The sequence below is a fragment of the Pectinophora gossypiella genome, chromosome 1 (genome assembly GCF_024362695.1).
Source record: "Pectinophora gossypiella chromosome 1, ilPecGoss1.1, whole genome shotgun sequence".
Taxonomy (NCBI): domain Eukaryota; kingdom Metazoa; phylum Arthropoda; class Insecta; order Lepidoptera; family Gelechiidae; genus Pectinophora; species Pectinophora gossypiella.
Window position 1 is genome coordinate 17,907,382 of NC_065404.1, and position 26,766 is coordinate 17,934,147.

General features: G+C 36.9%; 3 protein-coding genes across 4 annotated transcripts in view; 1 reads left to right on the top strand and 2 right to left on the bottom strand.

Annotated features, from left to right (window-relative positions):
* The window catches only part of LOC126370589 (beclin 1-associated autophagy-related key regulator), a 336,054-nt gene that overhangs the window by 256,373 nt on the left and 52,915 nt on the right, over positions 1-26,766 (bottom strand). The window lies entirely within an intron of this gene.
* On the top strand, positions 1,220-9,145 carry LOC126371042 (CKLF-like MARVEL transmembrane domain-containing protein 4). The gene is made up of 4 exons (XM_050016249.1): positions 1,220-1,633; positions 2,230-2,368; positions 4,286-4,552; positions 6,040-9,145. Exons 2-4 carry the CDS (start codon positions 2,234-2,236, stop codon positions 6,178-6,180), a joined length of 543 nt encoding a protein of 180 aa, XP_049872206.1. The 5' UTR covers positions 1,220-1,633; positions 2,230-2,233; the 3' UTR covers positions 6,181-9,145.
* Positions 20,949-26,381, bottom strand: LOC126371052 (plasmolipin-like). 2 transcript variants are annotated; one of them, XM_050016253.1, is made up of 4 exons: positions 25,991-26,381; positions 25,003-25,140; positions 22,819-23,082; positions 20,949-21,613 (listed from the first exon to the last, which is right to left on the bottom strand). In XM_050016253.1, exons 2-4 carry the CDS (start codon positions 25,126-25,128, stop codon positions 21,527-21,529), a joined length of 477 nt encoding a protein of 158 aa, XP_049872210.1. In that variant the 5' UTR covers positions 25,129-25,140; positions 25,991-26,381; the 3' UTR covers positions 20,949-21,526. The 2 variants fall into 2 exon arrangements, with proteins under 2 accessions (XP_049872210.1, XP_049872211.1); XM_050016254.1 differs by lacking the exon at positions 25,991-26,381 and adding an exon at positions 25,375-25,434.

A 26,766-nucleotide genomic window follows, 5' to 3' on the forward strand; every position in this document is an offset into this window, starting at 1 on the left:
GGCTTTGCTGAAAATATGCGTCTGCATCGTGTTTAGGGCTCAATAAACTTTACAAAAACCAGACCAGGTAATGTATTTCTTGCACACAAACATGTATTATGTGGTCGATAACTTACCCATGGTGAGACATTGTTTGATCGTTCTCCATTATAACACCCATTCTACTCTCACAACCAATAGCTACGCAAGCCATGGTTCATAATGAATAACTATTTCACAGATTGTTTATACAAAAAGTTAAAATAATGTCCCAAAACACCAAAAAACTAACGGCAGGTTTGGTATCCAGCTGACTACCACAACATCTCAAAACGGTAAACACTGACGTTCTAGACAGCGGTGTTTGTCTATGTTTGTTTCTTTTTTCCACAGAGATTGTTGCCATAGGGAAGAAAGAGAGCTGTGATAGTTTGATCGTCACTCTAAAATATTATCCGTCTATTCTATACAAGGTCTTTGACCCACAGACTGAAAGTAAAATGTCAAAGTGACATTCACACACATCCACCCACTTTTTTAACGTTCTGAAATTAGTATTATCTCCGCCGTATTCATGTTGCAATAAAACGCAAGATTGTAATGTGTGCGTGTGCGATACAAAAATTAAAGAAGTACTTTGCTCAAACCTTCTAATTCTAAGGCTCACCAAGCCCAAACAATATTTTTCAATGTTAAATAATATTCATCACGCACTCTACTACTTTCCTAGAGTGAGCCAGACGAAAAAAGTTCCGCACAGCGTCGCTGAAGTTTCATTAAAATCCACGGTTCTTCTTTCGCGCCACGTTTATTATTTTGACTTATTTTCCTCTTTTTGATGTTTTTATTTAGTTTCTTCTACATTCTGCACTACATAACATTACATTTTTCTTCTACAATACACTCTGCCTACCCTTTAGGGGATACAGGAGTGATGTATGTAATGTTATATTTAATATTTTTTAATTTTTAATACTTGTTGTACTTGCTTTTTTTTACGAGTTTTCTGAACGAAATCTGACTACGTTCCAGTTTACGCCGATATGTTTTAGGAATCGTGCCACTCGTTGCGACCTGTCTAGCGAATTCAGAGTATTTATATAATTTACAAACAAATAACAGAAACATAAACTTTTCTAGAAAAGTAATTCCCACATATTTCGCGGTTTTACTGATTTTAGCTGAATAAAACTTTTTGGATATGAAAATTGGAACGTACTTATCATTTTACAGTTAACGTATCGTATCGTACATTATTTATCTTTGTTATCGTTTATTATCAAAAACTAACAGAAAACGTAGTTTTATTTATGTATTCAACGTTTAACTCCCGCGTAATAAATGTTGTACCTGTGAGACAATGAAGTGTGCAAGTGTGAAAAACTTTTGATAGACGTAATTAGTTTACAAATCCGGTGGTCAGCGATGGTCGTCTGTCGGAGAACCACACACGAAGTTCGGTCTGCTATTAGTAAATATGACTCACTGACACATTTATCGCCGTTCAGAACGTAATTTGGTGTCAAGGAGAGGTGACCGTTGCGTTGCACTTAGCATCCTCGCTTATCTGGAAGCCGGAAACCAATCTTTTATCAGTTCAGTTGTTCTCAGCTTCATTGTTTCATTCCACGCAGTGTTTATCTCTAGATTCACGGTGAGTTTTTATGATTTAATTATAAATGTACATCAGGCTGTTAACAAGTAGGTTTTGAAATAACTATTGTTTCGCACCCATAATTAGCGCAAAGACACGCCCAGTATCCCAAATCGGGTAGATCATTCACTGTTTATGTATAACACTACAAGATCTGGCATAGAGTTGCCTGGAAGCGATCTCTTTTAGAGATTAGCCCACCTTTTGTTACATTTTCATAATGTTTTTGTTTTGTTTATTGTATGAACCATGAAGAATCTCTATAATATATTATACAAATTAATTAATAATTTAATTCAGAGGCTGTTTGTCTATTAGTAGGTAGTTTTCTAGTGAATGTGACTGTCAGAGTGCCCACCTGATTTGGGAATTTAAAACAAGTTAAAAATGTTTTCCTTTGCACTTTAAAGTTTATTACAGAAAGTAAAATCATTAGTAATAGTTGGTACTACTCCTGTCTGTCTTATCTTAGCAAATGTAGGTTGTAAGATGCTTCATTTTTTACCCAACTGCAGCAAAGCAAAAAGGGGGGTTATGGAACAAAGGCCTCTCCAATTCTCTTGCAACATTTTTCACACCTTAAAGCAAAATTTCAGGTAGATGTGCAATATGGGGTCTCCACAGCAAGCGCCTCCAATGACCATGGGGTCACAGAACACTGTGTTCATCATTGACCCCTGGTTTGACCCCTCATACGTCAAGACCATTCCTGGCATGCTTAAAGTTGCTGTTGTTGTAAGTACATTTAAACCATCTAAACTTTATTCCTCTTAACTTTATAACACCAGGGTTGATGAAATGCAACCCACACTAGAGAAAGTCTAAGAAAGGTTTTTTGGTGGCCGTAAACTAATTAAATCACAAAAAAAAAAAAACTGTATTTTGAGGGGCACCACTGTGTGGTCTCGCACCACCTAAATATTTTGCTAAGGCCACCACTGTTGGTATTGGTATTGGTATTGGTATTCGCGGGCCGGTTTCCGCAACTCGACGTCTGTGCGCCTATTTTGCGTGATACCTGAAGCGGCTGGATTACTCCAGCCAGCCTAGTTCCCCAAGGAAGTCTAACAGTCCTTTGACGTTGCTGACCACCTCGGGGAGGCACCCCGTCAGGCCGAGGTGCCTGGCCCGGTAGTTGGCGACTCCTCCACACTCCAGTAGAACGTGAGCCGCTGTCTCCTCCGCCTCCATGCAGGCTCTGCACAGGGGGCTGTCTGTGACACCTAGTGTGAACAGATGTTTGTTGAAGGCACCGGGCCACCACTGTTAACTCATAACAACATAACATAAACAGCCTACCCACTGCCACTGCTGGGCACAGGCCTCTCCTCAATCAACCGATGGGGGTATGGAGCATACTCCACCACACTGCTCCAATGCTGTTAACTCATAGTCTCTGTAAACATGTTACATAGAAAACTCATCAATTTATTTATAGACTATAACCATTATGACCTCACGCATGTTTTCAGGGAACTATACTGATGTAGGTATTCATATTCTAGGCAAGAAATACAGGAACAATTACAACATTAACTAAATCAAGCAAATAGTTTAAGGAAAATAATGAATTTACTATTAAATGAATTTGTTTATGTATATACCTATTTGAAATTTAATAACAATTAACTCAAATAATGAAATATTACACTCCTGAGTAGGTAGGTAGTGATGTTACAATACTACTAAATAGGCTAACATTAATATATAATTATTTGAATTAGGTGAGTTAAGTAGTGATTCAGAATTCATTCTTTCCTTCCTTTGAATTTTTCTTTTTTTGAATTTCATTCAGAATCTGTAATAAATAATGCATTCATACAATTTTGTCTAATTTTTTTTTAAATAATTCTACTGTTTTAATGGGGCTTTGCAAATACCCTGGATGATCGATTATTTCAGCCAGTCTCATAAGTTTCGCGTAACGTTTAAGCCGCGTGTCCTCTTGGCAATATTTCGAATATTTGACGCGCGACATGTTGAAAGTTAGCGCGGACCTTTTGTTTAACAACGTCGTCTGTCTACTCATTTACTACACGTCTGTCGTCGACAACATGTCGCCAGAGGAACTAGTGTTGTTGCGTGTCACGTCTGCCTTCGACAACAATTGATGCTCAACTAACAATGCTCTCTAAACAAACAACAAGCAGCGTGACATGTTGCGCGTCAGCTGGCAACGTCGCGTGCTGTTGTGCAACGTTGCCGTACATGTTGAGCGTTTTACGTGTTGCGCGTTAATTGTCGCCTAGTGGATACGAGGCTTTAGGCATAGAATAATACTACGTATAGAACGGAAACTCTCCGCTCTCCATCAGGGGCCAAGCTAGGTTTACCTCATCCCCCTTCAGTTCTACATTAGTCCCATACACAGATGCGCACACGATAATATGTGTAATGTCTATGTAAAACGAGGTGTTTAGTGTAAAGTGTCTGGGGTGTGCTTGGTCATCGAGATTTTCGCGGATTCTTTGCTTGGGCAGCGACTAGCTGGTCTTCAGGCTGTCATTAAATGTAATGTTTGTTTGATTTTTGGATATTTGTTGTTTTTGCCGTCTTATCGATCCGCCGAGGATATAATCTGGTACAAAGACGTTTATCAATTTAGTGGTTCATTTCACCGTCCCTTAATAATGCCAATTGTGTTACTTCCAGGTATTGGATCTCTTGGGCTTCATCTGCATCCAATCTTCAGCATTCTGGTCTAACGGCCGCGGAGTCTACTTCAACATAGTGGCCCATCTAGGCCTGTGGTTTTCTGGCATCATGCTGGCACTGTACCTGTACCATATAGTGGAGAAGTACCATAATGTACCATGGTTGAGGATTGAGTTGGTGGTTTATGTACTACTGACGTTTTTGTACCTGATTGCTTCGACTATCGTTGTGGCGTTTGGTTCTGCTGCATATTCCGCTGCTGGGGTATGTAGTTTGTCATAAATTATTAGTAATAAGATAACAGCCTCCGTGGTCCAGTGGTTGAGCATTGGCCTCACGATCCGGAGGTCCCGGGTTCGAATCCCGGTGGGGACATATCACAAAAATCACTTTGTGATTCCTAGTTTGGCTAGGACATTACAGGCTGATCACCTGATTGTCCAAAAAGTAAGATGATCCGTGCTTCGGAAGGCACGTTAAGCCGTTGGTCCCGGTTACTACTTACTGATGTAAGTAAGTAGTCGTTACATGAGCCACGTCAGGGGCCTTTGGCGGCTCAATAGTAACCCTGACACCAGGGTTGATGACGATGGTACTCCACCTCACAACCCACACTATAGAAGAAGTAATAAGATCTCAAACTACGATACGGCTCACCACCTATCACATTGGTCTAAAAGAAGTGTACCCGCTCCTCGCCAGTTGTGTTTAAGTGCCATGTAATAGGGGTCAGCTTAGTGCCATCTAATCTTACGTACCTACTTCTTTTCAAGTCACTGTGGTGCTGTGTACCCAGCTCTCAATCGGGAAGCACCGGTTCGAATCCCCAGACTTGCACCAATGAGTTATTAATTTTATCTTAAGCGCAGTTTTCACTAACACGGTTGGCTCGACCATCATAGACGGCGATTCGGCTCGGTGAGGTGAGGTGTAGGTTCTTAGATGTGGGTGTAAAACGCATTACAATTTACAACACACGTCAATGCAATCATCATTCCTTTTCTTGTTCAAACAGTAGAACAACGTTAATGACTTATCGCGCAGGTGTTTATAGCGCGTGACTAATACTATATTATACTTTAGGTACGTAGTAATAATATATGTTATATATTCTGTGTTATACGAATAGGTACTTACATGAGTGCAAAAATAAAGATCATGTCCCTTTGTTTTGTTTCTGTAATTTTATGATCCAAAGTAGTTGGTTCACACGTTCATTGAATAGGTGTTTTTAATTGTGAGTTGAATATCTTTTGAGGGAAGGAAAATACAATTACGACTAATTATAAATGAAATAAATGAGTAAACTCAAGTCAGATAATTATTAAGAATATTTTTTTCGTTTATATTGTGTGAAGTATGTACCTATTGAACTGTAAGTCCTCCTTGATCCAGCGGATGAGCATTGGACTCACAATCCGGGTCCCGGGTTCGAATCTCGGTGGGGACATATCACAAAAATTACTCTTGTGTGTCCTGGTTTTGTTAGGACGTTACAGACTGATCATCCGATTGCCCGAAAGTAAGACGATCCGTGCTTCTAAAGGCAAGTTAAGCCGTTGGTCCAGATTACTACTTACCAACGTTGTCGTAACTTGAGGTGTCAGGGGTCTTTGGCGGCTCAATAACAACCCTGACACCAGGGTTGCTGAGGTTGATAGACCTAGTTGCTGAGATAGATATCATACCTACCATTCTTTAAACTATGAAAATCGTCAAAAAATCTGGCTAATCATGTCATTCCTTTCCAGTTCTTCGGCTACATAGCGATGGTGGTATACGGTTTCGATGCGTTCCTAAAAGTGAAAGCGGTGAGGGAAGGAGAGGTGGCGCAGGGGCGGCGCGCCGTGGTGCAACAACAACAAGTGGTCACGCCACCCGCGTTGCCATAGCAACCGGGCACACTGTTGACCGGCGGATGGGACTAGACTGATGGTGGAAGTGTTCGAGGCTAATAAAGACTTTGTAAGACAGGCTGAGTAGATAGATACAAAAAAGTGAAGTAGATAGCGAGTGAGTTCATCATCACTAATTTAACAGCTACGTTCTTGTCGGTGTAGCATTCCTCTCCATGCTACTTTTTAGGTAAAATAGGGCAGTGGTTTCCCTCTTGCCGTCTGCCCAAGCCAAGCGAGTGAGTTACGAAGCGAAAAATAATAGTGGTGCGAGATTCAGCACTGGTGATTATTTAAAACTTTCAGATACACAAATCATAGGTCATTGACCTTCCATTCATAATAGTATGACACTTGAAATCAGGACCAAGCCTGTAGGTGTACTGTCCCGGAACATTTAAAGCCAGGGCTTGAACGCGTTAGGATATACAAGCGATTCTGCTCACTACGCTTCTTCTTTTAAACATGCTGATGGCTTGGAATTTGACTTGCCATCATGGTCGAAGGATTCTCCCAATTTGTATTTTTTGGAATATTGTGACAGGCAATTCCATACTAATGATTTTCCGAGGGCAATAAAGTAAATACAATGCTTTCTGAAAGAAATCTATGTTAAGTAGTCAGTGTTAGTGGTCGAAGCGAAGCGTAGTACCAACATTGCCAGAGAAGGCTCGAATAATTTGAATAAGTATTGGTGCTAATTTCTGTACACACTGTCTCATTTTATTTTAAGTTATACCAGTCATTTTCTTATCCGCTATTAAGAGGAATCGACAGGCATATTTATGGAACATACGACACTTTTAGATAGAAATCTAAAACAACTAAAATTTTTGCATCGGTCGATAGAATTAGTAAGTTGACAGCACATGCAAACGAGTTGAATATAACGAGATATTTGATTCGCCCGGATTATTCATTCATTCGCTCATTCATTTTAAAATCAACCATCCGTCCCTTTCCTTTTCGGCGGATAAGAAAATTACAGGTATAACTTAAAATAAATTTGATTGGTGTCTACAGGAATTAGCACCAATGCAATACTTAACTGGTAAGTAGTGAATGTAAGTTTAAGTGAATGCAGTCATTTGTGTGCATTTAACCACTCATCACATCACAGCATTTGTATTAAATATGTTATATATTGTACACCCACCTTTATGTTATCATGTGTACCTCAAAGTGTACTTACTTATGTGTAAAGCGGATTGTATATTAGGAGGCAGTGACGGCGGTATAGAATGTAGTAAGTTATAAAAAATCTTATCAACAATAAAAAGAAAACAGTTCACAAGTTTATTTTTCGTAAAGATTATTTAAATATTTTAAATACCTACGAGAATTAGGAATAAAATATATAATTTACAATGATTATAGAGCTTTTTCGAAATTCAAATTTAATTACGCTCGTGTTTTGTTGAGCAAAAATTCCAAAGTGTTTCGATTTTTTTGATGAGAAGTATATAAGTAAGCCTATTGTACTAATTCTATTTCTCTTTTGTTTTGTATTTTGTTTTTTCCTGTTTGTGCAATAAAGTATTTGTTATGTTATGTTAAGTAAGAAGAGTTATAGTGTAATACAAATTCTCTATCTTTGTTTTGTTTTTACTGTCCAGCATAAATGTCACCCAATTGTATGTATTATTTATCTTTTATATGATCCTTTCTCTTTTTGACCACATGTATTTAGAATATAATCTACGGAAATAGCTCTACCACGTCACTGGCTCAACTGTTCAATGCCGCTCAGTAGCTCTAAGCTTAACCCTTGATATAGACTTGTGATAGTAACATAAGCATTAACTTATTGTATGTACATCTTGTAAATAACTTTACTTTCCATTGCGATATTTTAGTCTTAAGTTATTTATTTATCCCCCTATACTAACGCACTCTGACACGAAGACCATGCACGAAAAACGTTAGTGTGGGGGGCCCATAAAGATTCTACTTAGAAAATGTTTCAAAGCATGGCTCATATTACGGGAATTTATTTCCGTCCAATTTGTTTAGAAATGCTCATGTTTGTGTCAAATTAAAAAAAACAACCTATGGTGTTCATACAAACCATTTTTTTACAATTATTTAGTGTTATGTAACATAGCACTAAGCAAGCCACAACAACACTAAGTAGTCGGTGGTTAGGTAAGCGGATCCTGTAAAAAAAAAACGGGATAATGCTAGGGAGATGATGATGTTATGCAACATGTACATCAATCGAATAAAATATACTTAGTTCACTATAGTTACTAAAAATGCAATAAGTAGAATAAGTACAATTAAAAACACTCTTTGTTAAGTGGTCAAACCTCGAAGCATTGGTTATTTATACCAGTTGCATGACAGCAGGACAGATATAGTACATCGTCTAGCGCGAAAGAGACGAGAGATATGTTACTCTAATCATAACCCTTTAAAAGGTATACACAGATTATGAACACAAGAAATGTCAAAAGTTGTAACTGGTTGTTTGTCTTGACTGGAATGAATTGTAAATGCAAATATGTTTCACCTACTTAGTTTGGCAATTTCACTGTAATGATTTGAGAAATCGTTTTACTGATAACTTTCTGAAAGGGTTACACATCTGTTCTATAAACTTACTAGATGACCCGGTCAACTTCGTATCACCCTTTTCCATATTTTCTCACCGTTCAAACTATCCCTGGACTTTAACGAATATTTCAAGACATAAATTAGCCAGATACAGGTACAGCCGTTCTCGAGATTTAGAGGGACTAAAGAACAGGTCTTCATTTTTAAATATGTAGATAGCAAGCTAATTAAATGGCTCTTAGCTCAATTATGAATCAATGTCTTTTCCAAAGTATTTTTACATTTGTGCCTGTCTTTTAGCACTTTGGATATATTTACATTGGAAATCAATATAATCACTGATAGATGTTGTTTGTCTAACTTTATATATTTTATTGCGAAGTTAAATAAAATGCTTTAACTGTGATTCTGATGTTTTATTCTGTAAAATTTCAACAGTTTCGTTTTTTCTTATAGTAACAATATTAAATAATTAAAAATACAGTGCCTGTTAGAGGTATATTTGTAAGAAAAAGTAAAACAACTTATACTAAATTAATACTTAAACACAAAAAAATCTTAAATAATGTTAGAAAATTTAATTCAGATGACTAAGATAAAAATAGTAATACTATGTACATAAACCACAAATTATGATTATAAATAGGTAAGTAAAATGGTATAAAATGTATCTAGGGTTGGACCCATAAACCCAGTTAAAGATTCACAAAGAATAACCGCCTAATTACAAAATAAAGTCTAAAGATAAACTAGGTTTAAAGTAATTATCCGCGCTACGAAAGAAGTCGACGTATTTTAATAAAACTAATGAGGATAAAAACTACCTAATTCTCCCGTCAGGTGTCGCTACTGTTGAGTGTCCTTAAATTTTGACAGTTCGTTATACTATTTGACTAAACAAAAAAATTGTTTTGGTTTTTACACTATAACCCTTTGAGCACCGTTTAAATGCAAAATCATAGTGTTATACATTAAGTTCGAAAAGAAGAAAATAAACTTATTTTCAATCAAAACTACTTTTTTCAAAGTATGGGTGCTTTTCTTTTTCGTAATTCATACCTACTTCAGACGGGATACACTCACCATGTTGCTTTTCATTTTATAGCCATTTATTACGACTTTTAGCTGGACAGTATGGAGAACTGTCATTTTGCAAATGTTCAAAATTTAGGGGCACTCAACAGTGCTGGCACCTACATTTGAGCTACTAGTTTTTACTCTCATTGACAAGTCATAATTGTTCTATGCAGAATCTGCGATCGCGGATCTTTCGCGACAGGGACTATATTCTAAACCTAGTTCATCTTTTAGGCTTTGTTTTGTAATAACACTTATAAAGTTTAAAAGTGGAGAATAATATGATAGAGTAATAAAATATGTTTTACTACAAATATTAAATAGGTATTAGAAATGCTCGCCTGGCGCACATAAAACTTAATTTGACAGTCCTTATAATAGTGCTATCCTTCTCTAACGATATTTGAAGAAAGAGACAGACCTAGTTTAAGAATTGCCAAACTAAAAATTAAGTAGATGTCTGCCGGAATCATTCTTATAAATTATACTTCTTTAAGTAGTCCATTTTACATCATTTTCACAAAACATTGTAAAAATATACTTTTTTGATAGGCTAGTCTGTATATAATCAAATAAGAAAAATATGGTTGATAACCGTATAGCTCATAGACAGAATAACCTCCAATACGATTTCAAAATCTCAAAATACAGGGTGTTAGTGACGTCGTAACGAAAACTTTGAGGGTTGATTCAGGCCATGATTCTGAGTTGATATCAAGTGGAATTTTCCGTCGCAAAATTCATGAAATTTTGAGTTTTGTTTTTAATTATTTTCAATTCCATACTGTGCTTTAAGCTGCATAGAACCCAAATTTCAATAAAAAAAACAATAATGACAAATTTTTGAAAATTTTCAATGTAATGGAGACAACAATTTTGCGGTATCCGTAATCAGCTGCTCGAACGGGCCAACGGCCACACGCACCGCGCGCCGTGCGCCCCGCTCCGTACGCCCCACTCCGCACGCCCCGCTCCGCACTCCGGCAGCGGCGCGGCGGCGGCGCAGCGGCGGCGCAGCCTACAAAGTAGGCACTACGAACCGATCCTATTTCTTTCTCTGTCTATCGTAAATTATAAATTTATTTTATTCTTATTCTTAAATGGACGGATAATCGACAGGCATAAAATTCACACAACACGTCAATTTTAAGCAGAAACCTAAAACAACCGACAGAATTAAGTTGACAGCACACGTCAAACGGTTTGCATACCAGCGAGATACCTTTTTGATTCGGCCGGGTTATTCATTCATTTACTCATAGGAATCGGGGCCATTATCTACCTAAAACAGTTGAAACAGTAAATAATTGTATTCTTTGTTGTCATTAGAATACCTAACAACCAACTAACACAACCACCACAGATTAGGTAATTAGTTACTTACTACGTCAATCATCCACCAACTCAGTATGTAAGTACCTACGCAAAACCTCGCTACACAAAAATCGAGCGAGGTCGCGTCTAGAATTGGGCGGACACTCCGCCAGAGTGTTGCCTATCGATATTCTATCGATAGGTACCTAGTTAAAAAAAAAACAATAGTAGGTACCTATCGATAGATCTCTTATATCAATACCTACCATTATTGTTACAAAGCAAGACTATCGACTATCGCTAGTATCGATCTAAATGTACTATCACTACTTTCGATAGTTTAGACAATTTTCAAGTTCAACAATTGATAATCTACCTATCGATAGTTCGGCAACTCCGCCGCGTAGGCAATGTCGGCATGTTCAAAGAAAAAAATTGTCCAAGAGGAGTGACCTTATTTTTTCTTGTTACATGTTGGTACCGAGGTAAATAAGTACTAAGTTATTCGTGGTTTTAAATCTCATTGTTAAATCATCAGTAAAGAACTAATTAAACCTATCCTGTTCTGTGTACAATACCTATTCATGTAACGGCTACGTACCTACTTACATAAGTAGTAGACGGGAGCAATGGCTTAACGTGCCTTCCGAAGCACAAATCATTTTACTTTCGGACAATCAGGTGATCAACCTGTAACGTCCTAACCAACGGCCTTATAAACAGATTTTTATGATATGTCCCCACCGGAATAGGAACCCGGACCCTCCACATCATGAGCCCATCGCTCAACCACTGGACCACATAGGCCAAGAAGGTTCTAAGACATAAGTAAAGGATCCTGGGACGCAAGACCTCCGAGTTAGGGCTTGTTTGATCTATCTTGATGAATACTCGGCCGTGAATAGCCGCACGGATCAAGGGCAACGCGCGCCAATAAAGTAGGCATTACGAACAGATACTAGGTATTTCTTTGAGTTGATAGGTATCAAGTAGAATTTCCTGTCGCAAAATTCATAAAAATTTTAGATATTTTCAGTCCCATATTGTGTTTTAAGCTGCATAGAACCCACACTTAAAATAAACAAATAAAAATTACTAATTATTAAATTTTATCAATGTCATCAATAATAATAATAACGTATCTACAACTTCAGCTATGCACAGGTGAATAGCCGGCGCACGGGTCAAGGGCAACGCGCGCCAATAAAGTAGGCATTCCGAACAGATACTATTTCTTTCTCTGTCACTTGCGCCATAAACATACTTCTCTCTCTCTTTCTAGTCGTCGGCTCGACTCGGCCGCGGCCGGCGCGTCGTCGGCGCCTTTGATGCTTTGCGCTAACGCCGCGCGCTTCCGTAAACTTCCGTTCAGTCGAATACTAACCTAGACCCGAATCGCGTGATGTTTTTCGAGGATATTTTTTTTCGTGGTTGTGAGTGTTTTGTGTTTGTTTTATTCTGTAAATGAGTAGTGCCGACTATGATGATGGATCACCATTTACTGCGCAAAAGTATGGAAGATTGTTGATGTGTTATTAAAGAGCAAGGTTTTGTGTTTGTGAGTGCGTGTGATACCTACCTACCGCGGAGGAAACGCGATGTTGCATACCTACGTGACGTGATATGTTCTAGGGTAGGTACCTACCTAGATACTTCATCCGAAGGAATAACAATTAAGGTAAGGTAAGAGTAGGGTTTTTATTGTTAATAAGTTAGGAACATTTTAATAACTGGTAGGTAGGTACCATGTGTGAAAAATCGTGGTAGTAGGTGTTCTACTTCAACAAACTCAACAATTTTTAAACGTTGAACCACTAAACATCTAAATACAAGAGAATGAAAACTCCTACCTAGATATCAACATCGTATTACGCACGCGTAACGTAGCCGCGCGTAGGTTTAGCGTCTGTGTGGCGCGTTGTTCGACTTACATTGCGGCACAGTAAAAATTGAAAATCTTAATTAGACATTTGCGACAAGAAAAACACCCACCATCGTTTTTAGTACAATCAAATAGGCGTTCCATTTTTTTTTTCGTTACGATGTCACTAACACCCTGTATAATCTTTACTTTCTCCACTAACCCGCAGTGGAGCAGCGTGGTAAATATACTCTCACGTGCGGTTGATTTGGAGGCCTGTACCTACAGATTATGTACCTAAAACATGCAGTAGCTAATATACTTTATAATATATATAAAGAAATCATCAGCAAAGCACAATATACAGGGTGTTAGTAACACCGTACCGAATACTAAGTTAATATCAAGTGGAATTTTCCGTTGGACAACTTTAAAAATAAATAGTTCTTTTTAAAATAATTTTCAGTTCCATACTTATGCTTGGCTTTTTTGGAGCAGAAGGCAAGAGAAAACGACTGCCCTATTATTCCATAAAAAAGTAAAATGAAGAATGCTACACCAACAGGACCGTGGCTCCTAAATTAATGATGATGTCTTTTCCGAACGAAAATTCCACTTGATATTAACTCAATATCATAAGCTGAATCATCCTAGTATTCGGTACGGTGTGACTAACACCCTGAACGTCCAGAATTTATAATAACAATCCAAAAATCAAAACTTTATATAAAAACACTTTTTAAAGTTAAAATCTGCCATTATATCACTTTAAGATTTTAGTATTAAACAGTAGTTTGTTGATAACAGGAATCAGTAATGCTTCGCATAGGTAAACACTATTCAATAATCAGTCACAGAATGGTCGCAAATATTCATGATAAGGCACACACATTACAGCTAGTTTTGAAGCAGATTTCTATAATTAAAACACACAATAACGGGTTCTTATCGCGTTTAAAATTATGAGATTAAACGAACTTACCTGTAAGTGAAGTTCTATCTCAATTATACGAAGCTCCTTGTTCGAGAGGTTTTTAACAGTGTAGTCTACGTCTTATGCTCCAGCATCGTCACAATTTTCAAAGCTCATATCCAAAGCTAAAAAAAAAAGTTAGTTTCCCGCTTCCGAGCGCACCTGTCAACTAATGTCATTATGTTTAAAGCATGTTTCATGGACAACTCCATCGTTTTTTTAGCGGGAAACGGGAACGGGACAGTTGCTTTCTTCATTGAATAATCTAAATAATTAATACGAAGTGGTGTTTTGTGGTTAATGATCGCATTAAGTTAGTCGGAAGACATTCGCGAGTGTTATTAAATTGGAGTATTCAATAAACAAAGTGTATCTGCCTATTTTCGCTTCGTGCTAGGAAGCCGCTTCATAGCTCAAAAGTTTATGCGGACTTTTGAGTTAATTCGTTTGGGGTTCGGAGTAGGAAACTACTCCGAGGGTGGGGGCTTAGGTTTCATCATCATCATTCATCACCTTTCACCATTTCATTAATCATCAAGAAAAAAAATACGTCAGACATGGCTGTATGGGCATAGTTCCCTTTGCCTTACCCTTCGGGGAAAACCAAACCAAAAAAAAAAAAAAGGACAACTCCATCACCTGTGGAAGCTTTAGGGCGGGATATTAAAATTGAAGGGAGGGAGTCCTCTCGAACAAGGAGCTTCGTATAATTGAGATAGAACTTCACTTACAGGTAAGTTCGTTTAATCTCATAATTATACTCGCTCCTTGTTCGAGAGGTTTTTAACAGTGTAGATGTTCAAAGTTTAGTTGGGAATGAAACATTTAAATTGAAACGAGTACCAATAATATGATTATTCATTAATGAATAAAGTACATACATTGTTATCACAAAAGCTAATTAAGCTGCCCATGACTTTAATCCCAATAAAGGCAGTCAGAGGCACAGCCGTCTCCTGATAAACTCAGCGCTGCGTTCCACCAAACGTTTTGATATTATCATGTAAAAAACAATAAGAATAATAACTGTTCGCTAAACAAGTTTCACCAGTTCTCAAGAATGGAATCGATATTATGTATGTTATATATGGTTATACTATACTGTACTAGAATAGATACATAGTTCTAAATAATAAAGTTGAAGTTGAGCAAGTACATTAAATACCTATTTCACATTACTATCAATTTCACAACAAAATAACTACACAAGAATAAATTTCTGATGGAGCTCAACATCAAGATTGGCTATAAGAGCCTCACAGGGACCTCACCATAGAGCACATTTCCGAAGCTCTTGAACAACAACGATAGTTATAGTCGAAAGGACTGTGAGACTTCATCATATAGTATAACACTCATTTTTCATTGGCACACCAAGGGCTACAATAATTATCAAAGTTACACATTATTTGTTTACATACATAAAAGAAGAAGAAATACATAAAGAAGAACGGGTAATGACGAGGGCACCCAGACACAAGATTGATTGTAACATCCTGTGCTAAGTTGGCAATTGTTGTCGACATTGAGTAGTTAAATGAATCCTAAGACAACATGTCAAATTGATTAGAGAAAATACAAATATAAGTGCAAGTAAGAATTTCGATACATTTATTCAAATGACCTTTTTCATTAAAATATTCAGAACCACTGAACTAAACTTTCCTCTTTATTATAAGATATTGTTAAATGAGGCTGAAAGTATAAAGAGGGGAAGTGCATTTACATTATGTACTTGTGTGATAATTATCTTCGGAATAATTAAGATTTTGTTTTTATTAAAATAGATTACCTGAGCCCACGTTATTGTGTATTACCTAATATCGACCATATGGGCTTGGTAATAACATTTAGTATAATTTTTTATGTGGTAATAATAAATAAAACTTGTTGTGGAATTTTTTCCTATTCCTCTATGCAACCTTTCACCCACCAATCAGATGATAGAACAACGTACACACAATACATTAACACACATAACATTGTTTACGCAGCTATCTCTTTCATTCAATTTGTTTTAGGACAGTAATAGTAACGTCCTATTATTTACTGGAAAAATAGGATAAACATATATTTATCATGAAAATATTATTGTTACTTCTCCACTGCAGTTTGGTTCCGATTGATTAAGTGGAGGGACATTATTGTTGTAATTTTTATATTAATTGTAAACTGTGTTTTGGGCTGATCAGCAACAACATAATAAATCTACAACAACATAATTTAGAGAAAACGCTAATGGTGATGTAAGTTATATGTTAATAATGAACTATTTTTCCTTCCTTTTCACCTATGAGTTAATAATAAAAAGGGCAACTATTCTATCTAACCGAACTAGGTATCAATATTTTACAATTTCGAATGTAATACTTGAAGGAAATTTTCATTGAAGTTATAATATTATCAGGTAGGTACCTCAATTTATACTGAGATTAGTATTGTTATTCCTGATTAACAAAGACAGGATTTGAATCCCATGTCTTAATGATAATGCTAAAACTTTTAGTGATAGACATTCGGAATTAATTTTACCAGAATTTTGAAAAAGTAAATATCATAAAGGTAGGTATATTTGCTTGTGCAAATTTTCCCATTATAACTTTATAGGGAATTCTTCCTCCTCATGAGGTACTATTCTTAAACGGCCTTGCTGCCTGGGCCACTGTTGATACTAATGGCTGTGAGACTGCTAATACATCTGGTTGTAGCTCTGCTACTACTGCTGGCTGTAGGGCTGCTGGTACTGCTGGTTATGGCACTGCTGATCATGACTGGTTGCATCACTGCTTTTATTGCTGGCTGTGGGGCGGCCTGCTGATACTGTTCCTTGTGGGCTTTCTGTTCATGCTGTTGGCTGTGGGGCTGCCTGCTGATACTGTTGTCTGTTCCACAGATCCTGTTGCTATCTCGTTTACTCACTCTTCGGGCAATGTTATTCATTATTATTTATGTGCTATTTGAATTTTATGATGTTGGTTGAAAGAATTTAATAGCAGTATTCTCTAACCATGTCTTGTGTACAGTTATCTCTTTTGAAAGTAATCTCTGACATTACATACTATTAATACTTTGATTTCTAGCACAGTTGAATTATCTGATAAAGATGTAAAGGCCTGTGATGATGAGGTTGATTAATAGAACAGAGGCTTTTAGGTTTTGAATTGTCGGTTAATGCTTCAGAATTTGTACTCTCATTATTTTATAATAATCAATTTGACATAATAGTCTATTGTTTCTCAGCATTAGTCTAATCTTGAGTTTCAACATGGGTAGGTAAGCCCCGACAATTCAATGGTTTATCTTCGATTCCTCAAGTGACAAACCAAACATGGAAATAAAAGTATAAAAATAGTTGGTCTATGTTCTTGCTATCTACTAGCGTTTAGCAAAAGGCGATACTTGTAGTGGTAGCTTTATGTTATTTGAGTTGATACCATCAAGTCCATTGTCTATCCTCTAAGTGATAGCTCTAAGTATGGAAATGAGAAATAGGTATATAGCGCTTGCTAATGCCGACCATAATCGTGGTAGCTCTTATATTAATAGGCTTCATACCATAAAGTCCATTGTCTATCCTCTAAGTGATAGCTCTAAGTATGGAAATGAGAAATAGGTATATAGCGCTTGTCAATGCCGACCATAATCGTGGTAGCTCTTATGTTAATAGGGTTCATACCATCAAGTCCATTGTCTATCCTCTAAGTGATAGCTCTAAGTATGGAAATGAGAAATAGGTATGTTAGCGCTTGTCAATGGCGACTTTCTTAGTGGTAGCTCTTACATTCATTGTGTTGATACCTTCAAGTCCATTGTCTATCCTCTAAGTGATAGCTCTAGGCATGGAAATGATAAATAGGTATATTAGCGCTTGGCAATGGCGACCTTCCTGGTGCTAGATCTTTTGTTAATTAGGTTGATACCATCAAGTCCATTGTCCATCCTCTAAGTGATAGCTCTAAGTATGGAAATGAGAAATAGGTATGTTAGCGCTTGTCAGTGGCGACCTTCCGTGGTAACTCTTATGTTCATTACATTGATACCTTCAAGTATATTGTCTATCCTCTAAGTGATAGCTCTAGGTATGGAAATGACAAATAGGTATGACGCTTGTCAGTGGCGACCTTCCTAGTGGTAGCTCTTATGTGCATTGTGCCTTTAAGTCCATTGTCTATCCTCTAAGTGATAGCTCTAGGTATGGAAATGTAAAATAGGTATATTAGCGCTTAGCAATGGCAAACTTCCTAGTGATAGCTCTTATGTACATTAAGTTGGTACCATCAAGTCCACTGTCCATCCGCTAAATGATAGCTCTAGGTATTAAAATAAGGCATAGGTATATTTGCGCTTTGCAACAGTCTTAGTGGTTGATTTTTATGTTAATAGGGTTGATACATCAAGTCCATTGTCTATCCTCTATTGTGATAGCTCTAAAAGGAAACAAATAGTCTGTCTATTCTCTAGTCAGACAGTTCACTACTAGTGCTTAACTAGGTGACTCTCCAAGTGGTGTTCTCTTGTTGGTTAGGTTGGTACCAATAATCATCACCCATACGTTGGAAGCTTGAATTATAATAAGATTAGAGTAATTTGGAAGAAATTGCTTACTATAATAAGGCTATCTTTTGCCTGTACTCTCTTAACACTCTTTCTGTTTTTATTGTTAGGGTATATTATCATCATCTTATATTGTAAGTATCATTCGGAGAAGATAACATTATTAACACCACTTAACAGAGACTGTGAGAAGGGATTATGTACTGTTATAATATATATAATATCATTTTTAAGTATGGTTATCCTGTAGTAAACCAATTATAATTCTCTAAATGTTTTAAGTGTTATCTTGAATAAGTTATGTATCTTGTCTACCAATGGTGTAGATGACCTCTGTGATATCGAGTACTACTGTGTCATGGGTACTTCTTGATGAACAGGGTAAACATGAAGTGCTTCTGTCATCTAATTATCTGAACTTGTCAAATTATTTCCGAGTTAATTATTTACTTTTCTATGCCATTCTGCGGTTATATTTCACTGGTTCTCTTTGTTTTATAATAAAACTGCTCATTTCATTCGCTGATAGTAAGTTATCAACCGCAACATAAGCCAAGAATACGAATTACAAAAAGAAACAAAAAAAATTTTTTTTTTTTGACAGATGAAAATAAAAACGCGGCAATCAGGGACTGAAGACAAGGCTTAGGCCTATTTTGATCGTGATTTTCGAATATTAAATTACTAAAGTCAAGACTGTATAGTCCTCAGATCTTTGCCTGCCTTATATAAGGCGAATTTAAACAACATCAACATCGGAATAAAGTATAACTTTTAAATCACTGTTATAACACGATACAATTTTAATATTATTATTTATGTTAATAAAACTAGTTACTTTTATTAGTAATAAGTACCAACTTAAGTTACTTCTTCGAATGTTAGGATTATAAATTATAACCTCAAAAAAGTAATTTGTTTTCGACAATAAAAGGAATTAAATTGAATTGATCATAATTATATCTTCTCTTGTTTTAGTAGATGGATAATGTTAGGACTTACCAGTTTAATCCACATTTTGTTTTATCAAAAAGAACTTACGCTCGTCGTCATCCACATTTTTTCTTTGGTACTGTTTCTAGCTTTTTTAGAGAAAAAAGCACTTGATTATGTAAGTAACAGATTTTTCGCACTATATCAATCATGTTTTTGTATTAAATATTGGTTTTCAATTAGTTTATTTACGGAGGCGAAGTGACGCGCCGGTGCACAAAAACCGTAATGACATTAGTTGACAGGTGCGCTCGGAAGCGGGAAACTAACTTTTTTTTTTAGCTTTGGATATGAGCTTTGAAAATTGTGACGATGCTGGAGCATAAGACGTAGACTACACTGTTAAAAACCTCTCGAACAAGGAGCGAGTATAATAGGGATGACATCCCGTGATCATGGCACTTGGAACAGTGTCGAAATATCGGGAGTCTCATATCCCTATTTTAAACGCGGTAAGAACCCGTTATTATGTGTTTTAATTATGATAATAACCGCGTAAACTTAAAACACATTTCTATCATTTAAATTGTGAATATTTAAGTAGCAAATGGTGCTGACTCCAGTACACACTATCTAAGTTTCTTTTAAGTTATATCTGTTATTTTCTTATCCGCCGAAAAGGAAACGGACGGGTAATCGACAGGGATACATAAAATTTATGGAGCTAACGTCAATTTTAGGCAGGAATTTAAAAAAGCCTCGTGACAGAATTCGGTTGACAGCACACGTCAAACAGCGAGATGTCTATTTTATTCGCTCGGGTTATTCATTAACTCATTCATTTTTAAATTAACAGTTGTCAATCATCCGTCTCCTTTTCGGCGGATAAGAAAAGGACAGGTATAAATTAAAGTAAAATTAGGAGGTATCTACAGGAATCAGGGCCAATATAAATATAGTCGCCTTATATTGAAAGTCAGCGCGTAACTTTTGTTTAACAACGTTGTCTACGCATTTAATACACGTCTGTCGTCGACAACATGTCGCCGGAGATACTAGTGTAGTTGCGCGTCACGTCTCCACTCGACAACAATTGCTGCTCAACTAAAGATGCTCACTAAACAAATAACAAGCCCCGCGACATGTTGCGCTTCAGCTGGCATGTTGCGTGCTGTTGTGCAACGTTGCCGTACATTGTTGCGCTTCATCTGGCTGGTTGCGTGCTGTTGTGCAACGTTGCCGTACATGTTGACCGTCAACTGTTGCCTAGTGGATACGAAGCGTTACTACACCTTGAACGTAGATCACATGCCTAGATAACAGAGATTGTTCATATTTTACCGACATCTCTAAAAAAATATGTTGCAAATACGTTACATATTTATATGGTCCTACTTACATATATTTAGCTAACATTATAACGAAATTGCTACATGAATAATATTATATTTCAGCGATTTTGATGTCTTTTTTTATTTGTTTGGTTCCCCAACAAACTTTTTCATTTGATGAGGGGAAGTCTGTGCCTTGCAGTCAGACGTTTATTAAAGGCTGCTTATCGTTACACCCCGGACACTTCATACAAAACACCTCGTTTTACACAGACACTGACGTTATTGTTCACGCGCATCTGTGTGTGTGTGACGTGTGACGGGGTCCGCCGGATCAGTTGCCGTTCTATACGTTAGTTATTATTCCTTATTCTATGTTATCGTAGCATTATAGTGAAAACCTCGTAAGCGCCTCTTTGAATAAACACATCCTGATGTGATTTTGTTCAACAAAACTTCGATTTCATTAAATTAATTACAATGTGGGTAAAAATTTACACCACAAATTATTACCTGGATTGAAACTAACTTGTATATTGCAGGGTTTTGTTAACAAAAATCACATTCGAATGTGATTTTTCAAATAAGGGGACGGTATGTCGCTTTAAGAGGCAGAATGGTGTTAAAATTAAAAACAAATAACAATATCTAAGCAGGACCATAGAATATGCCTGTTCACCTTACCCTAAGTTAATGCTATCCTAGATGTGGTATGTTCGGTGAGGTTGGTGAGAGTGTAGCAGTCTACTGCGGTGGTAGTCCTCGCTTCCATGCCTTGTACTTGAGGAAACCATCGAATCCGTACGCTATGATCGCGCAGAGACCGAAGAACTGAAAATAAGGAGATCAACATATACAATGTGTTAGTGATATCGTAACGAAAACTTTAAGGGATGATTCAGACCATGAGTTGATATCAAATGGAATTTAACGTCGCAAAAATATGGAACTGAAAATAATTAAAGAAACTTTGAAAACAAATTTGAGACAGGAAATTCCATTTGTTATCAACTCAGAATCATGATCTGAATCATCCACCTCAGTATTCGTCCGTATATTGTGTTCTCGTTCTTTTCTATTAAGACCACGACATCTGGCAGCACGGAACTGTGCTTGTTCCGCATGCGCTATAACGAGCTTCCGCGTTCTTTAGGCATTTGGTTTGCTCATAGCATAGCTTGCGGCCACTTCGCATTTTCTATAGTTGCCGAGTCCCTCGTCGATTCCGCCACGTCCATTCCTACTAGTGACAGAAAAGGATAGACGCATAGGAAAGTGCCATGCAGTGCGGCCAGATGTCGTTCAACCCTTAATTCTCCGCCGGACTAGGACTGGAAATATAGGTGGAAAAAACAAGGAATGCACTCGACTGTTTATGGCTACCAAACATGTAAAAACCGACAAGGTATTATGGGATATGGAGCTGGTAACCAGATGTAGAAGATAAGATAAGATATTTATTGCATTCCTGATGTTTTACAAAGGTCTTAAGAATAAAGAAAGTACAAACAGGAGCCCTGTAAGGGCACTACAAAGAAAAGATTGTAAAAATTATGTTAAAAAATAAAATAAGAATAAAAGCTACATTTACAATTATCAGTATTTCATAGATTCGTTAAAAAACTCATGCAGCGAATGCTTTTTCAGTTAAGTATTTTTTTAACGACAATTTAAAGAGATGTATTTTGTCTATTTCAGTTATGAATTTAGGTAATTTATTATATATTCTAACGGACATTGAGTGGGGGCCGAAGTCTACAAATTTTAGATGGGAAGGGAGTCACTGTGGTCCTGTGGTTCACGGGCTTAGTTCGCGCCGGTTCGCGCCGGTGATATGGCTCACTATCACATTGGTCTAACAGAAAGCTCCGTGCTGCGTGGGTACTTAGTTCATCTCACAATGGATGTACCTCTGACTACCCCAATTGGAATATAGTCGTGAGCTTATGTTATGTTAACCAGACCTGTCCTAGCTGTCTTCTCCAGATAGGATGTCTGTATTGTATTAAAATACCGTTAAATCTACAAAAACTTACCCCGACTGCATATCCAACGCTTTCCCCGATAGTGGTGGCAAATATACTCAATATTATGTAGCTCAGAGCGACACCGCAGCAGTAGAAGAACTCCAGCTTCAGCCACGGCCAGCGGTCATACTTCTCCACCATGTGGAAGGTGTAAGCCAGGAGTATGAATCCTGTGATGATGATGCCGATCCAGTACAGCAGGTTGTAGAAGATTGACGACACCCACACGCCCCATGCCACTTTTATACAGATGAAACCAATAAGGTTGCATAGCTGGAAAGGTGGAGGTTGGGTTTAAATACAATGAAAAGGAGATTGTGATAGACTGCATTGGCATTGTAATGAGTAGTGCCCAATAATTTATAAGGCTTAAGTGTATTGGCGTTTACCACACCAAAAGCCGGATCAGGGGGGTAAAAAAAGTTTTTTTCATTTCTTTGCATTACGCGCTTACTTTTATATGCGCAAACGCCAAATTGCAATATTGATTTTTTTAGATAAATTGCTTCGATGCGGCTTTTTAAAGCCCCTGATCATCCTTAACGGCGAAGCGTTGAAGTGGCTGACATCCACTTGTATAATGTATTTATTGTTTACAGATATACCTGAGAGAAAAAAAAAAAGATATAAAAGAAGAGCCATGGAGCCCAGTTGGTAGAATGTTTGCCTCTCACGTTGAGGTTGCAGGGTCTAATCAAGAACAGGCCAAACCAATGATAGCCGAATTTGTTTTCGAATGTTTGGATCATAAATACAAGGAAAACATCGTGAGGAAACCCACATTCCCGAGAAATGCATTTTCGGGGGTATGTGACCTAAGCTGTATTGGGCTGGTTTTCCCTTCGCGGGGTGCTTATATAAAAAAACCGGACCTGTCAAATCGCCAGGTTAGGTCCTTACCTACCTTACAGGTCCCCTTGGACCTGTGAGAAACGGGATAATGCTAGGAGGATAATAAAAATGTTTACAGATATACCTGTTTTCTGCAAGATATGCAATAGGAATAAATAATAATAATTGGCATTTTTAAGTAGAGATGGCGGTTGGGAGATCAACGACTGATGGTCCAGTATCCATACCTAACACGACAGATAACTGGAAACATATCCTTGTAAAGCCAAGATTTCAAAATGCAATAGATAAATAATGGTGTTTACATTTTAAAACGACATTGCGCCTTATGACTTTATAAGTCTTTAGGTAGGGAGTGCCCCTTTTGCTACAAAAGCACTTCTAAAATTCTTTTAAAGAGTGCAATATCCTTGATAAGCACATAAGTGTGTGTTTAATTAACAATTTAACTTGTTACTAATGATAACAAATGCACATTTTGGTAGGTATATTGGTTCGGTACATATATGTCTGGTACTACTTAAAAAAAAAACTTGGTACTATCTACTACTTGAATAATCTAAATCATTACTGGCCCCGATTCCTGCAGACATCTCTTAATTTTACTTTAAGTTATATCTGTCATTTTCTTATCCGCCGAAAAGGAAAGGGACGGATGATTGACAGCTCTTAATTTTAGGAAGAATGAGTAAATAAATGAATAACCCGGGCGAATTTTTAGACGGTTGTTTTAGATTTGTGCTTAAAATTGACGTGTGTTCCATAAATTTTATGCTTGTCGATTACCCGTCCCTTTCCTTTTCGGCGGATAAGAAAATGACAGATATAACTTAAAATAAAATTAGATGGTGTTTACAGGAATTAGCACCATTATATTACTAGCTGTTACGTGACTTCCTTCGCGTGAAACCCTACTATTAAAACTATAGAAATTTCATATAAACTTTCCCATGCCTTTTTACATCCTCAGGGGTTAGATTTCTCAAAATCCATTTAGGCATTTGGTAGGTAAGGGTGGAACCATCCTAGATTATAATGTCACTTACCATCAGGTGACAATGTGGTCAAAGGTGAGCCTATTTTATTTAAAAAAAAACCTGTCATAGTGAGCACTTACTTTTTGGATTCAAAGGAACCCCCATGCAAAATTTCAACCTCCTAGCACTTGTAGTTTCTGAGATTTTAGGTTTATATTTATTAGGTATGGGATACCTATAGATACACCTTGTGCTGTTGATAATAATACTGATCAGATGAAAAATTACGACCAATCGCATGTTTGGGCACAAAAACGAAAAAAAAAGAAAGATGAAAAATTAAATTAAAAAAAAAATAACTTACCAGCTGTACAACTTTGAGGATTCCCGGCATAGTGGTGACATAGCCCTTGTCAAACCGCAGCACCTTCTGTGGAGCCGGTGGAGTTGACGGAGTCTGCGGCTGGCTGTGTCCATAGTTGTCAAACATTGTCACTTATATCTGAAATTATATGGTGTATTTAGCAAATTGGAAAAGACAAAGATGAAAGACATTTTCTTTTTTCCATAATAATAAGTCTGATATTTTATCACATTTTTTTATGTCTCAGTGTGCTTTTTCATACAAAATCCAGTTTTAATGTTTTAACATTAAGTAAAAAGTGCATCTCAAAATCAAAGTAATATGGTAGAAAATGATATTTATAGATTGTCATTATATTTAATGGTTACATACTGATAAGGCACAGCACCTATTAAGAACTAAACAATAAGGTTCATGTTATCTAAGGTGTCCCAAGAATTCAATGTTGCAAACAAGTTAATACACACACACACACACACACACCCATACATAAATCTTAGCTTTTAGCTAAAATGAGTCACAACTATTTAAGCAGCACATACACATACATAAAGTCACACCTATTTTCCACCGGGGTAAGCAGAGTCTATGAAATTCTGTTTGCTTCAATCCTAACAGGCTTCTCTTGCTTCCTCCATGTTTTAAGGGCATCCCCAATTTGGTCAAAGTTCGCCTTATATATGGCTTTCATAATCCTATTACCCTCATCAGCTCTGTGTGTCCGTCCATCCATCAGATCTTAACATTCCCTTCTCTATCTTAATTAGTGGATCATCTTTTACAATATATCTCTCTCCTATGACACTGTTTCTTATTCTATTATTCAACTTAACTTATTCATGAATTAGGTATGTTATAAAATCATATACATACATCGTAATATAAACTATTTTTATGTACATAAATAATTGGTAAACAAGAAAGTATTATGATTACACACCACTCCACGACATGTTAATTGGATATACATAGAATTCGATACGCATACCTGCAAATCCTAGATAATGTTAATCCTAGATGAGGAACGATGACGTCATGTAGTCCTTTAATTGAGGTTAAATATCCCGCCGGTAGGGTCGCAGCACTCAACAGGCTCAACACAACCCAAACAGGTGGTATAACTCGCTTCACACACACCCAAAGTCTCTTATAAATTGAAAAATCTTCTGACCAATTTCAACAACAAAATCTGTTTACACTATTCATGAGTCTTTCGCGCACAGTTAAACTATACGTTTTCCTGTCCTATAATTTGTTGGAGCTAAGTTTTCCGTAATATCTAAACACAAAATAAATAATATAATCAACACAACACCATACGCTAGCAAAAAATACAAAATAGAAATTCAAACTGATGCGAACATCGTGCGATTTCATGTCAAACTTGACTGAAACCAATCACGGCTCTCAGTTTCACTCCCTGTCACCCTCTCACCTACCTTCGTACATACTTCAGCATGGACGTGGAATTTTGACAATAATCACGTTATCGCATTCCATTATTTCAGAATTCTTATATTCTAATAGCGAAAAGTTCTTTAAAATATTGCGTATAACAGAATAGCAAAACTCTGATTATGATAACGTACGAAAAACTTTGTTGCAAAGTAAATTCATGGGTATAGTACATTGCTGTATTATCAATAAAACTGACGAATATTTCTTTTGATAAACAATCAATGTATATCAATAATAAATTCAAGTTTTTTTAAAGCCTTAGGAATCGTTAGCAAAATCAAATTCTACATTTTTACTACTGCCATC